Raw genomic sequence first — 14,073 nt, 5'->3', positions numbered from 1 at the left:
AGAAGTTGTATAACTGGACAATTACACATTTCTTTGTAGGAAATCAATTACTTGGGTTCTTCTTGATCATTCAGGTTAAAGGGATAATAGAAGAAAGAAGACATTAGGACCTTTTAATGATTAATAGTAGCTTTTGAGTGTGTTTTTGGCACTGTAAAACTGGCTGTTAGTTTCTAATTGCTTTGAAGGGTGAAAAGACAGGGAAATACTTTTCTGTCTTTATCAAACTGCATCAGAGAGAAGAGCACAGAAGTGTACCTTCTCTCAAAGATTCACTTCATTACTCCCACTTTCAGTTATTCCTCTGTTATTTTTTCCATTTCTCTGGCTGGTGACCACACATTCAATCTTTGGCAGGCATGTAAGTTTGCAGATTGTCATGTTCGCATGGGAGACGTGGGCATATAGGAGTGTGAATGTGCCTTAGTGTAACATTTATGTGCAACTCGCTTTTAATAAACTACTTGTTTCTTTCCGTTGCTCTGCATATGTATAACATCTGATTCCAGGCATCCCAGACCTGCTGACTACCTTTATTGTTCATAGGCTTCACTTCATTTGCATAAATGAATATTTGCTCAGAATTTGTCTTACCCCCTTAGTAATACAAGAGGGAGGAATAAGGGTTAATGGTGCTTTCTTGCCAATACACACAGGCTAAAGGCAGTCACTCTGGGATTTGGGAAAACAAGGTTCAGCAGGGATATTGGTGGCAAGGTGCATTTATCGTAGATGAAAGCTTGTGTTATTCCTATGTTCAAGATTCTTACACTGAAAAAAACAAGTCAAAGGGTCTAAAAAATTTTGGGACATTACATTTTAAAAGTCTTATGGAAGAAGAAAGATGCTATATAATAAAATGTTCTGGGGACTGAATGTTTTGTCTGCTGCTGTCTGTGAAAACTGGATGTTATCTAGTGGAACAAAGCAGAGTCATGTCAGACTCGAATCTGGTCATGTTACCCCATTAGTTATCCCAAACATCATCAATAGTCTATAAAGAATAGTAGTTGTATTCTCAGAATGCCCAAAACATGCGTGCTTTATTAAATAGTAATCAAATGATTTCTCTACTAAATGAAGAACTGAATTACTACAAATTACCTTAGATTTTTTTTTCCCCAGTAAATTAAGATATGTGAACATACATATAAGTATTTGGTGAGTGGACTTTTAGTGCGCTTTTACATGAATACATGTATGACCCTGGATGCTGTTTGTCTTTCGTTCAATTTTCCAGCTGCCTGCCCGGTTCTGTGCAGTGGCAATGGTCAATACTCTAAAGGCACCTGCTTATGCTACAGTGGCTGGAAAGGTCCGGAATGCGATGTACCCATCAGCCAGTGTATTGATCCCTCGTGTGGAGGTCATGGTTCCTGCATCGAAGGGAACTGTGTCTGTTCTGTTGGCTTTAAAGGAGAAAACTGTGAAGAAGGTAGGACATTTTCTTTCTATGTTGTGAGGTTGTTTTCTGGGTTTGGGATTTATTTAATAGGCAGGAAAAAAAGAAGGAACAGAATAAAAATTTAAATTTAAAACTACTGTAGCAGATTATTGTAAAAGGGGTAAAAATGTAGTCCATCACAATTTTACTGGTCTGACAAAGTTCAGACAAAACTTTTGGGCTTCTGTATACATTGTTTTGCAGTATTAAGAGTCTGCCACAAGTAAACCTGAATAGTTCCTTTGTTGAAGAGTGAAGATAAATGTTTCCTTATGGATTATATTTATTGAACAATTTAGATGTGAAACACAGAGGAAAAAGCAGCACACAAAATTTTATAGCTGCAGCTCCGCACCAAGCAAACGTTTCAGTCATTATTAAGACAGAAGTTGATGAAACAAATTTGAAAGGCTTAGGTATCCATGATACTGACAGTCTTCACATAGGGCAAATTACTCCTGTTAGCTGCAATCATATGGGATTAAAGAAAGGTAGATGTCACACACAAACAATAACTGTCCTTTAAATGCAGAAAAGCTCTTCACTTGAAACTTTCCAATTCCTCGTGTACGTAGAATCAGCAGATTTAACAAAATAACCCATGGAAAATGTGGTCATAGATTAAACTCAGTATTGGTTTTATTCACAGTGATTTCTGTTAGAATGTACAACATAAATTAGACTGCTTTTCTTTTAGAAATATATTAGTACGGTTTTGAAAGGGAATTGAACTCCCCGGATGATTGCTAAATAGACAGTTCAGCATACCTAGGCACATCCTCAGAGCAGTAATAGTTCAAGTGACTTTATGTTGACATTCCAGAGCTTATTAATTCTCCAGAAGGAGGAGCCGTTTGAGGACTGAAGTGATAGGGCTGGAGCTGCATGGTTTTAGGACTAAAGAGTCTCTATGGGGTATTCTGAATGGGATGCAGGGCTGTCCACTTGTATCAATTTTTATCTTACCCTATAGTAAACAGCAGTTTCTCCCATCAGAAAACAAAGGGAAGAAAACTACAGGGACCTAAACCACTAAGGGTTCTATTCTTTGAGCATGACCTGCAGTCATTTAGGAATTAGTCTTTTAGGACAAGAGCTTGCATTAGTCTGAGTGAACTTATTTTGCTAAAAAAAAAAAAAAAAAAGCAAGGATCCTCACTAGTAAGACTGCCAACACTGCAACTGTTTGTTCACTTCATTCCTGTCATCTCCTTCCAGGAAAGCTTCCCAACACTGGATATTAAAGCTCTAATCCAGAACTCAGTTGAAGTAAATAGAGTTTTTCCATTGGTTTTAATGGGTTACACTTTAAGCTATATCCAGAAAAGTCTGTAATGTCCTTTTTGTCTGTTGGAATTGGTAGTTCTCAGTTCAGCCTGGGTGTACATTTATAGGAAATACTAAAAAAAAGAAATCTGAAAAGCCTTGCTATAGCTAGTATTCTTGCTAAAGTCAAAGACGGAAAAGACGATCTTTAGCGTGCCCTACGACATTCAGTCTATTCCCTAGGAATGCGGAAGCTCTCTTTCTAGTACTAAATGCAATCATGTTTTGTGTTGTCGTATAAATGCTTGTATTATTAGAGAGAGTATGGTAGATTGGCCTAAAATTATCTTTCTTTCATTTGATTCTGCAAGTTTTACCTTGTAAGCAGTTCCTCCCTCACCTTGATGGTTATTTCCAGCTCCTTGCATGGAATTCTCTCTCTACTCTCAGTTGTCTAGAATGGCTATGGTATAGCTGAGCTAGACATCTTGAACCCCTTAGCACTTCTATAAGAGAAATAAGCTCTTGTAGTGCTTAATTCAGCTTACCCTAAGGTCAAAGTTTGAAATGGGTGAAACAAACACATCACCCACTCCAGAAAAGTTTAAATAATAAGCTAGTACAGATCTTTTTGCAAAGGTGTTAATGTTAACACCATTCAAAGTTGGAAACGCTAGAAAATACTGTCAGTCAACAAAGTTTTTGGGGAGGTGAATTACTATGTGAGGTGAAAGGATATATATTATTTAATTAACAGTGTGCTTGAAAAAAGTTTTTTCTTAAAAAGATAAATGGATTACAAAGGCAGGAGGTATTGACTGCAAACTTGGAAGGGGCCAATAACATCACAAGAAAGGTTAAAATAACCTTTGCCTACATCGTTGGGCAATAAGTCAGTCAATAAATTAATTTACAATTAAATAAAAAAAACCCCATCATGTTTCTACTCTAAAATTCCATTTGATCTGTACATATTTCTCCCATATCACCATTCTATGATTAATTCAAGACCTATGAGAAAAAGGGTATAATAAGAAGTGGTGCCTCTCCAGTTGCAAGTAATCAGCTGATCTTATTTGAAGTTTTCGTGTGAATTAAAATTCTACCATTCTAATGGTAGAGTGATGCAAATAAATATATCTGTATTTATATATAATATATGAAATCTCCTGTATTGATTTGAGCTTCTAAAAGGAATGGCGAAGGTTGATTCATCCACCGTTTTCCACTAGGATATTGAATTAGAGCAAGTGGGTCAGCATTTTTTTCTTCCCGTTAGCTTTTTATTTCTGATATTCATCATGGTCATATTGTTCAAACAATTTACCTGAAATGAAAGTGGCACCAAAATCAATATTTGTGATGCACATTTTTTGCAGCATAAACACTGTTGTTCTATTAACAAATTTGCACACAAGATGAAGTGGCGTTATTTGTCAGGTTTCATTCAGGCTGGTTTGGGGGGAGAGGAGTGAAATTGCCAAATTAGGTTAAGTTAAGGGTGCTTTTCTTGTCAGTTTCATGGTCGAGTCATTTTTCAATGACATTTAACTTCGTAAGTGTAATTCATGGCTCTTTGGGGGTTTTATGGTACATATTGTTCAGAAAACTCCTTGACCTCCTTTTCTGTCCTTAGGGATATAAATTGCTTTCAGTACCTTTTTTGTCAAATCTACAGAGGGCCCAATACTAAATGAGCTCTAATGATCTAAGCTGCCAAGGGGCTATGAGTTCTAAGTCTAACATACTTACTTGCTAAGGCGCATTCTCCTTTGTTTAAACACCAGAGAAGCTCCATTTATAAATCCTTATTAAATACCATTGTAAACCCTTCTAAAGACTTGGGGCCAGAACCTTTGCAGCAGAAGTTGGTGTAGTTCTATTGCAGGTAATCACATTATGCTAATTTTAGCAGCTGAGGATCTGGCCCAAGATGATAACTCTGAGAGCATCTATTAAAATAGAACAAGATTTGAGTTCAAAGTAAAAACTCTCTTCACTTTAAACTTTGAAAGCTATTACTTACCCATATGATAGAACAAAACAGTTATAAAGTATATTTGTCTAGAACAACAAAGGGGGTTATTGCGTTATTCTATAAAACAAGGGAGATTGGGGGCTTAGGGGTATTGATAGGCTTAGTCTGTGGAAATAAGTCTCAGCTGCATGAATACTGTAATTCAGGACAGAGGGAAGACAGTTTATGTAGCAGAAGGTGGTGGTTTTCATATGTTCCACATTGCTTTCATTAATACTTTCATTTGAGAAGGAAGATGATACATTTCTGAAATTGAGAGTGCATTAGGACTCATCAGTTATCTCCTAAAGTTAGCTGTCCTGCCACATGCAATGTTATACACATATACCCTTTTTAATTTTCCATTAAAATATCATCTAAAAGAAAAGGAATAGACTGGATTTGGGAGGAAGAAAAGTAACCTTCATCCTAAAAGTAAATGGACCTAAATCTTTGTGTTCTTTATTGATTTTATTCAATAAGATTCGTTTATTGCAGCTCTGTGTCTACTGGGTTCAACAGAAATAGTATGAAAGACATACTCTAAACTTTGGATGGTTTCTAATTTTGTTAACACCAAGAAGGAATAACAGCACAGGACAAGCTTTCTGGATAATTTTACAACAATTTATTAATTTATCAAATCTTATCCAGACTGAACCACAAAACAATCTTGATTTACCTATAAATATGAAATTACATTTTCATATTTTCATGTCCAATTAACTAAGCATTAAATCTTAAAAGAAAAAAACCTGTAGCCAGTGTCATCATTAAAATGAAAATCTTACAAGAAATGTTATAGTAATTTGTTCCTGTACTACTGTAATCTGAATTAAAATCAAAACGATTCTGATAACTTGTGTTATTGCATCTCTAAATGTGCCTGCCTCAGTCCTCTGTGTTGTATCTAATCTATATACTTACTTTAAATGTTCTGCAACTACATAAAATAATTTGACAAGACTCTATGTTTATAGAAAAGTTGAGATTTGAAAGATCAAGTATTGTTCACATAAGGTAGAGTGAAAATGTCTCTGCCTTAATTTAGAAGGATCAGTTTGGAAAAGATGAGAGATAAATCACTTTCATTATAAACTCAGATCCTCCTGGAGCTGCGAGAGGGAATGCCAATCATTCTCGGGCCTTCTGTTGTGAGTTAATATATACCAGTCATGAGATGAATTCATTTTATTTAGGACATGAATTTGACCTTGGCCCTCAATTCCACAGCATAAGGCAGTTGGTGAAGCCTCTATGTTGGTATTTGCAGTAGAGCGTAATAAACTTATACAAATTTGTGATGTAAGATAAAAATTTGGAAAACCATAACGTTACTGATAGAGTTTATTTGAAAGACAGCTCACAACATTCCTTTTTTATCAGGATTGAAACGGCAACTGAAATTTCATTGGATGATTTTCCATCATAACTATTTTCACTTTCTTACTCTGTTGTTTCTGGATTGAGAAAAGATGAAATCTCTTTTCTTCTTTATTTCTTTAAGAAGTATTTTCTGCTGGTTGGAATATGGGTTGAAGTAACTGGGACTCTCAGTTTCACAGTTCAGCTACTAATGGAACACGAATCAGATGTTCAGAAGTGCCTGAATAATTTAGGAGTCTAAGTGAAGCTGAAAGCCACTGATATTTTGACTTCTAGGTATTTAAAGTGGATATCATAACGTTATTCTCGCAATGCTCTAGCATTTCAATACTGATAATAGCAGTATTGATGAAGATACTCCGGAGAAAAATATCCTTTAAAATGTGTGATTTATTCAGTTATTTTTTTATTTGTTATTTAAATGTAGTACATGAGTCATTGGAACTTCAATGTATTTCAGAAGAAATGTCCCCACGTGAATGCTTTATGTGTGGAACTCATTACATATATTTCAAGAGTTATTTTTAATTCTTTGTGCTTCTTCATTGCAGCATTCCTGCAGTAAGCTTTACTTGTTCAGTCACACCCTGTTTTACTTGGAGCTAATGTAAAACAAATTACTTTCCCATTCTCAAACCAGGTGTTAATGTGACTTGAAGAACTACATCAATTTGCTTTATTTATCACAGTGATAAAAACTTCTCAGAGCACGCATCGGCATGTTTTCCAAACAGCATATTGTGTGAACTGACCTTTCTCTCCATTGTTTTTGTTTTCTTCTGCAGTTGATTGCTTAGATCCAACGTGCTCCAACCACGGTGTGTGTGTGAATGGAGAATGTCTCTGCAGCCCGGGTTGGGGTGGAATAAATTGTGAGCTTCCCCGAGCGCAGTGCCCAGACCAGTGCAGTGGCCACGGTACCTACCTGTCTGACACGGGGCTCTGTACCTGTGACCCCAACTGGATGGGTCCTGACTGCTCCGTCGGTAAGAAAAACATTTTATCCTGATTTTGCAATAATGTTCCTCTTTTGTTATAATGTTAATATCTATGGCAAGTTTGAAATGCAAATAATTCAGAAAATTGTCTTTGGAACTTGTTTGGTCCTGTTTAGTTACATTGGGAAGCTGTATGTAAATATCTTAGACGCTATTTTTTGTGACATTCTTAATTTGGGACTGTCAGCTGGAGAGTGAGGGCAATGCAGGTTTGGAGTTCCTATTTCATTCTAATACTGACCTTCGTTGGGACTGAAAAAGTTACCTCAGTGCTTCACATCTGCTTCCCAACTGTAAACGAAAGCTTCCATACTTTATAAATATGTTTATAACATTTGGGGAATAGAGAACACTACAGTTAATATGGGTTTGCTTTACTGCGCATCAAAATGCTACTTGTTTATGAAAAACATCACAGAACAGAAAAATCTCTTTTCAAATAAAGGGTATTTTTCCCTTTTCAGTGGTACATGGAATATTTAGGGAAAAAAAAACAAAACAGTTTTAGAGCAAGAGACACTAAAAAGCAGGCACCAAAGTATAGGCTAAAAAATTTCATCCTCTCCAAAGCTACAGTTGTAAAACTTGATTACTCTAACAGAAGGAGCTAAAGAGAAAAAAACAGTTTTGACAAGACAGCAAATGCTCTATTTGTGGGGAAAAAGTACTGGGAATTTTACATTTATGTTGTAAGATGAGCCTTGAGACAGAGCTGCAGGTCATAAGCACGTCTCTCAAAATAATATTTACAGTTTTCACACTTATTCATGTATTTTTTGAGATTAATGAGTTAGAATACCCCATCAGTGAAATGAATATCAAGAAGTGTATTTTCTGCTTCATGCATCAGCAGCCAGAAAAAATAATGAATGAGAGTTTCGCTGTCAATTTCTTTGGTGATGCATGAGGCGAGAGACCCCTCTCTTTGCTCTTCTACAACTTCAGCTGGCAGAGAGCAGTAGAGACACTGGAGAACTGACCATGTCAGTAATAGGATTCCAAAAGCTCTCCCGTGAAAGCCTCTTTTACCTGTCACTCCTAGAATCTAAGTGACCCTGAATTGTCACCGTTCTCCGCTGAATGAGTTTTAGGTGAGTTTCAGTCTCACTCTTAGCAAATCAATGTCTGTATCAAGATCAGCAGAGGGCCAGGTCTGAGTAAAACAGAGCTACGTGCTCCCCTTCTGCACGACTGGCAGGTGCCGAGGAAGCTGCCTCTGAAACTTGTTTGTATCTGAATAGGGGATGCAGCTCTACTGCAGGTTTCCCAACGTACGCTAACAGATTTTCTTAAAATTGCTTTTTAATACAATTTCATTTGTCTTTCACTTAAAGTTAAATGTTGGTTTTGAACTGAATATGACCAGCCCAGCTTTTGACAGTGTGCACTTTTCAGCCGAAGCCTGACTCTTCTACCCACTTTTCCCTTCGTGTGTAGGTTGCTGCCTCTGCCCCGTTGCCGCTGGCATGAGCTACCTCTAACCCGTGTTCTTCTCTTCTCCCAGAAGTGTGCTCTGTAGACTGTGGCACTCACGGGGTGTGCATTGGCGGAGCATGTCGCTGTGAAGAAGGGTGGACAGGAGTGGCTTGTGACCAGCGTGTGTGTCATCCCCGTTGTACGGAGCACGGAACTTGTAAAGATGGGAAATGTGAATGCAGAGAGGGCTGGAATGGGGAGCACTGCACCATTGGTAGGCAAACGACAGGCACCGAAACAGGCACATATTGCTTTCTTTTCATAAATCGTAGAAACATAGTTACTGTTGTGTATTGTAATAGGCTGTTCCTTTAAGGACCCTAGTGCTTTCAAGTATTATCTCTGACTAAAAATGTGTTGGGTGAAATGCAGATGAGCTCTTGGAATCATTTAAAATCAGTAACAAACTGATTTGTAGAGAGAAAAAAAAAAATCCAACAACAAATTCCACAGCCAATGAACATTAGTAAGTAAAGATGTAACAAATGGTCCATCACGGTATCATCTGAGCCAAGATTTTCAAACTTAACTAAACATTCCTTTGTGTGAGTGGCATCTTTTTTAATTTCCTGCTCTGATGCATCAGTGCTCTCCTGCTATTATACATCACATCTGAAACACATCCCCGCCGTCACCACGCAGAGCAGGGTCAAGCTGGGGAGGAATAAGTGTTCCCGGTGTTACAGAAATAGCTGCCCAGCATTCTCCTGCGTTGTGCTGTGGCAGTGGGCATGGTGTTTGCATAGAGAGGATCTCAGCGTGGGAGGGCCTTGGTGGCACTGCAGCGTGTGGCTCTACCCTTCCCTAATAGACCGCTGCTCACTGCAGCGCGGGCATCACGCAGAGCGCCGTGACTAACACGATGGCATCTCAGCTGTGATGCGTCAGCCTGGGAAGCTCAAAAAGGTTATACTTATGCAAAGCAATGATGTTCTATAGCCTCTCAATTATCCTGCTTGAAAATTTATTCTGAAGAGAAATTAATTGTTCCTAAATCAAGTTCTTTATTTCGTCTCTACAAGCAGTCAGGTAGTATATTTGTATTGTTTTGAAAAGTTACTGAGAACAAAGGAAAAAATTGTGATTTCCCCTGTGCTGTAATCAAAACTAGGAAATTCTGAGTGGTCACATCTCTTCTGAGCAAAATTATCTGGAACAAGAGCATCCAGCTGCTAGGACAATGTGAGATTCAGGTGAGAGTATTTTTCTCTGAAGAATGTTTGGAGGGCTGTGAGGTATACCTTAAAAGATACCTAATGTGTCCAAATCCAAGGCCAAATTGTTTTAATTATCTTAAAGTGGTAAATTTAACAAAGAAAAGAAGTAGGTCAATTGAGATTTTCATGGCAATCAGGGACCCTAATGGGACAGTCCTATTACAAGTGAATTGTTATTTCTTTACTTGAAAGTATGGTGAGATTCTTGCATCCCTCAAGCTGTTTTTCTTTTTCATTCCCCTCTGATTTCTCCCTGGATATACAAACCATTTCTGATACACATATGAGTTGGAAACTAAAAGTGTACTCTCATTGGAGAGAAGAAAAAAAAAAAAGAAAAATAGATCTGTATTTTTGAGGCATATCCTTTGATGTTGTGGTGCTGCATGCTTCCACCACGCTATGCTAATATGATTTAAATCAAAGCTTTTATGACTGAACACTTTGTCACCAGCATAGATGCAGAGTGTTTTTTCACAATTGCTTTCTGACTTCCCTCGTATGAACGTATCTCTGCTAGATTAATCCAGGCATTTTGTTTTCGTATTAAGTACTTCCCAGATCTTTACAAAATGCCTAGTACTTAAATTTTTTTGGCATTACATTGTGTAACAATTGCTTATTTTAAAAGTTGCTGCTTTGTGCAAAAATTGTTTTGTTTTATAGTCTTTTATTAATAAGCCGGTGTTTGGAGATACTGAGTGTATTTAAAGTCTTCATTACTGTGCACACAAAAAGATGCCTGGCACTGATATCTTGAAAGAATTCTGAAAATGGCAAGCCAAACTAGTAAACTCCGAAGTGAGATTTTTAGTCTAATTTTCAGAGCTGTGAAATATTTTCCCTATTATTCATGTATATAATCAATTTTTCTTTTCAGAGAAAGGGTGATACTGCTGAAGTGCTTAAAATATGCATAAGCTTTTTTGTTTGGTACGGATCAGAAAGATTTCCTTCAAACTTAATGCACGTCTGCCTGCAGCAAAGCTGAGACTAGGGCAAAAAATTTAAGTTTGCCCCTGTAGTTATCATACATTTGCATTTAAAAGAGAGGTTGATATGGTGCTTAGTGACATGGTTTAGTGACGGTTTTTATCAGAGTTAGGTTAATGGTTGGACTAGATGATCTTAAAAGTCCCTTCCAACCTAGATAATTCTATGATTCTATGATTTATGCAGTCATAAGTTGCCTGTTGTATGTAGACAGATACATATTCCTGTGACAGGCCTGTATTAGTGGGAATTTTCATATGCTCATATCGTCAGGCCTGATTGTGAGGTCATTTGCTAAAGCACAAAGCGTGATGCCAGAAATGGGATTGGGTTCAGAGGGACAGCTCAGCTTGATCCCAGTGGTCTGGGTTACGTGGGGTTGAAACAGAGAAAGAGTTTGGAGGATAAGGATGGTAAAACTAATTTTTTTTGTCAGTATTTGTACTAAAAGTGCTAGAAGTTACGACTGGAAAATTTGTCCTTAGGATGAATTGATACTTCAGAACAAGGATGAGTTCCTCAAGATGTTTTAAACATTAGTGTGAAGAACTAAAGTGTACTTATATTTTATGGAAACTCATTTTAATTTAGAGTGCTCCCTTTATGGTTTAGCTTTCAGCTGAAAGGTAGAGAGACCATGTAATATCAGAATTACTCACTGAGGATTGTCCACCTAAAAAGATAATATTCAGTAATGCAAATGTGATGTATTCAAACCTTGATTTGTATTTTTTTTTTAAATCTTTTCTTTTTTTTTTTAATCCAAAGACATTTTTTTCATCCTGTTTGGAAGGTACTTGGCAAACAGCATAGTCCGTTTGTCCTACAGCAAAGCCAGGCCAGACCAGAGTAAAATAGCACGTAGCAGAGTTTGAATCTTTCCTTTCCTTGTGCATAGTTTGAATTTTTGAATACCCATATTAGGTCTCCAGGAGCAAAGAATGGCCAGGCTTACAGCATAAGCCATTTGAGAATTTCTCCATATGGGCTTCAAGAAGAAAAGTGTGACAGTTTATTTACTCTGAATTTCAATTTATTGCCACACCAGTCAGAAATCTCTTGAAGTCAGTAGAAAAACTTGCTTTGATTCCGGTGACTTTAGACCAAGCCCACTTAGAACAAATTGATCTAATTTGTGAGGGAAAAAAAAACCAACAGGTTTCTATATACAACCCAAAATACATTTTCTTTTGTTTGTGTTTCTTTACCAGTTTCATGCACTATATTCATATGGCAGTGGAAAAGAAATCGTCATAGCAGCCTGCAGGTATCCAAGTTCATTCAGGATATTTTATTCTATTTAATATCAAATTACGCCACTATAGATGGTTGACAGAATGCATACTCTTTGGCATTTCAGTGTTGAGTATCTAAGCTCAAAAAAATTTAACAAAAAGGCAGTTTCTTTCTACATTGCCTGCATTTAAAGAAAAACACTCTGAAAGGTATCCTGGAATGCAGCTGTGAGCTAAGTGTTAACAAGCTGTTTGTGCAAAGCAGCTTTTACCTACGCGCAGCAACAGAAATATGTATTAAAATCAGTGAATGCAAATTCCAAATTACACAGAGTTTGATAAATCTTTATCCAAATAATATAAAAATGAAAGGAGTGGTGTCTGGTCTTGCTCTGGTGCTGTATGTAGCAGAGCAGAACTCTACACTAAGCACTACATTTCACTTTGCTACTTAAGGTAAGAAGAAAAATTGCTTGCTGGAGTGATGATAAAGAAAATGAATCTTTTCCCAGAGCAAAAATAGACCTGTCAGGATATGTTTATTAAGTGATTACTATTCATTGATTGCAATTATGGAGGAAGTTATAGCTAAATAATAGAGGGTAATCTAGATGAGGGGAAAAAATATTGGAAAACTAATAACAAAGCAGAAGACTAAGATATAGCAGTTGCTAAATCTTGAATCAATTTCATGCCGGATTTTTAAGATGGGGGATTTAGCTTTTCCTTGAATCATCTGAGTGTTGTTAAAGTGTGCTGTTATAAAACAGATCCATTACTTTCACTGAAAATAATATTTGGATGTTTAAAACTGTTGGCTTTAAACTGTTGTGGAAGATGTTCCTGTATAAACTATCAGGCCTGCGTACTAAGGACAGTGATATATGTGGAGATCTTAAGAAGCAGTCAAAAATACCATTTGAAAAGCATTATTCCATCTGTAATTCATATCCCTGCAGCATGAAATACGACTGTTATTAAGTCATTGGTAAAAATCTCACCGAGAGGCCAGTGAAACCAGGATTTAATCCTAAATATTTATGAGTAAAATTTACAAGTCTACAAACATACTGTATCGTGTAAGGTAAGCTCTCACCAAAAGATGATCTCTGAGGTTTTCTGTGTGGCATCCTGTCATATTCCCAAAGCCTTGCTCTTGTCTGCTCACGTTCCACAGTAGAGGTAGGTTGAGCACTCCTGTTTTCAGACAAAGTGGCAAAAGCTTGTAGTAAAGGATGTTCTATAATACGGACACAATGGTTACGATCAAGACAATTCTGCTCTTCTCTGTTCCCTTTTTTTTTTTTTTTTTTTTTAAATTTTCAATGCAAGTGAGCTGTACCCCCTTTGACGGCCATAGAAGCTGAAGCTCCATCTATCTCCCTGGTAGGCAGAACACAAACAGGGCTGATGTATGTGTGAGTCTCTGCAGACTTTGCTTCCTGGCCTTGGTACCGCTTTTCAGAATTGAGCTGCAGAGGTGGGGATCTGGCACTCTCTTTCCTCTACCGAGTCCTTGGCCTCTGTACTGAAAATGTCAAATGGTAGGGCATGTTCCTTAGTAAATAAGGAAGTCTGTATTAGCCCTATACCTTAGCTTCACGGTTTTCAGGGTCTTGAATACAGAAGAAAGATTTGAAAGAACCTCGATCCTGTCACCTACACAGTGGGAAATAACTTAAAATTTTCAGATACATAAAAATGTGCAGGAAAAAGAGAGGAATCTCTGTGTCCGGGGTGATTAAGATATGAAGTTTAAGTTACAGTACGGGAGATTTGGTTTCGTTGTTAGGAAAAACCTTTTAATAGTAAATGAAGTAGTTTGTCTAAGGAAGTTGTGGAATCCTCATCAATGGAGCTTCTAACAATTCAGACAAACATCTGTCAGGAACAGAATCATGGAATCATAGAATGGTTGGAGTGGGAATAGCAGAGAGGTAGTTCATCCTGCCATGGAGCAGAAAGCTGGGTAGAAAATCATTGAACTGTATGAGTTCTCTTCCAGTCTTATTTTAAATGAGCTTAAAGGGAAGCATTCTTT

The 14,073-nt window shown here is 37.2% G+C and overlaps 1 protein-coding gene across 3 annotated transcripts in view; it reads left to right on the top strand.

Moving 5' to 3' along the window:
- Nucleotides 1–14,073, top strand: part of TENM2 (teneurin transmembrane protein 2) — a 520,319-nt gene that overhangs the window by 432,013 nt on the left and 74,233 nt on the right. For 2 of the 3 annotated variants that reach the window (XM_074155639.1, XM_074155638.1), the window contains 3 exons: nt 1,241–1,435; nt 6,899–7,099; nt 8,616–8,828. In XM_074155639.1, coding sequence (XP_074011740.1) covers nt 1,241–1,435; nt 6,899–7,099; nt 8,616–8,828 — 609 coding nt within the window. The remainder of the gene's footprint in view (nt 1–1,240; nt 1,436–6,898; nt 7,100–8,615; nt 8,829–14,073) is intronic. The other variant, XM_074155640.1, reaches the window with a different exon arrangement.

The sequence above is a fragment of the Numenius arquata genome, chromosome 11 (genome assembly GCF_964106895.1).
Source record: "Numenius arquata chromosome 11, bNumArq3.hap1.1, whole genome shotgun sequence".
Lineage (NCBI taxonomy): Eukaryota > Metazoa > Chordata > Aves > Charadriiformes > Scolopacidae > Numenius > Numenius arquata.
Note: the sequence above shows the minus strand (reverse complement) of the source record. Positions and strands in the feature narration are given on the sequence as shown.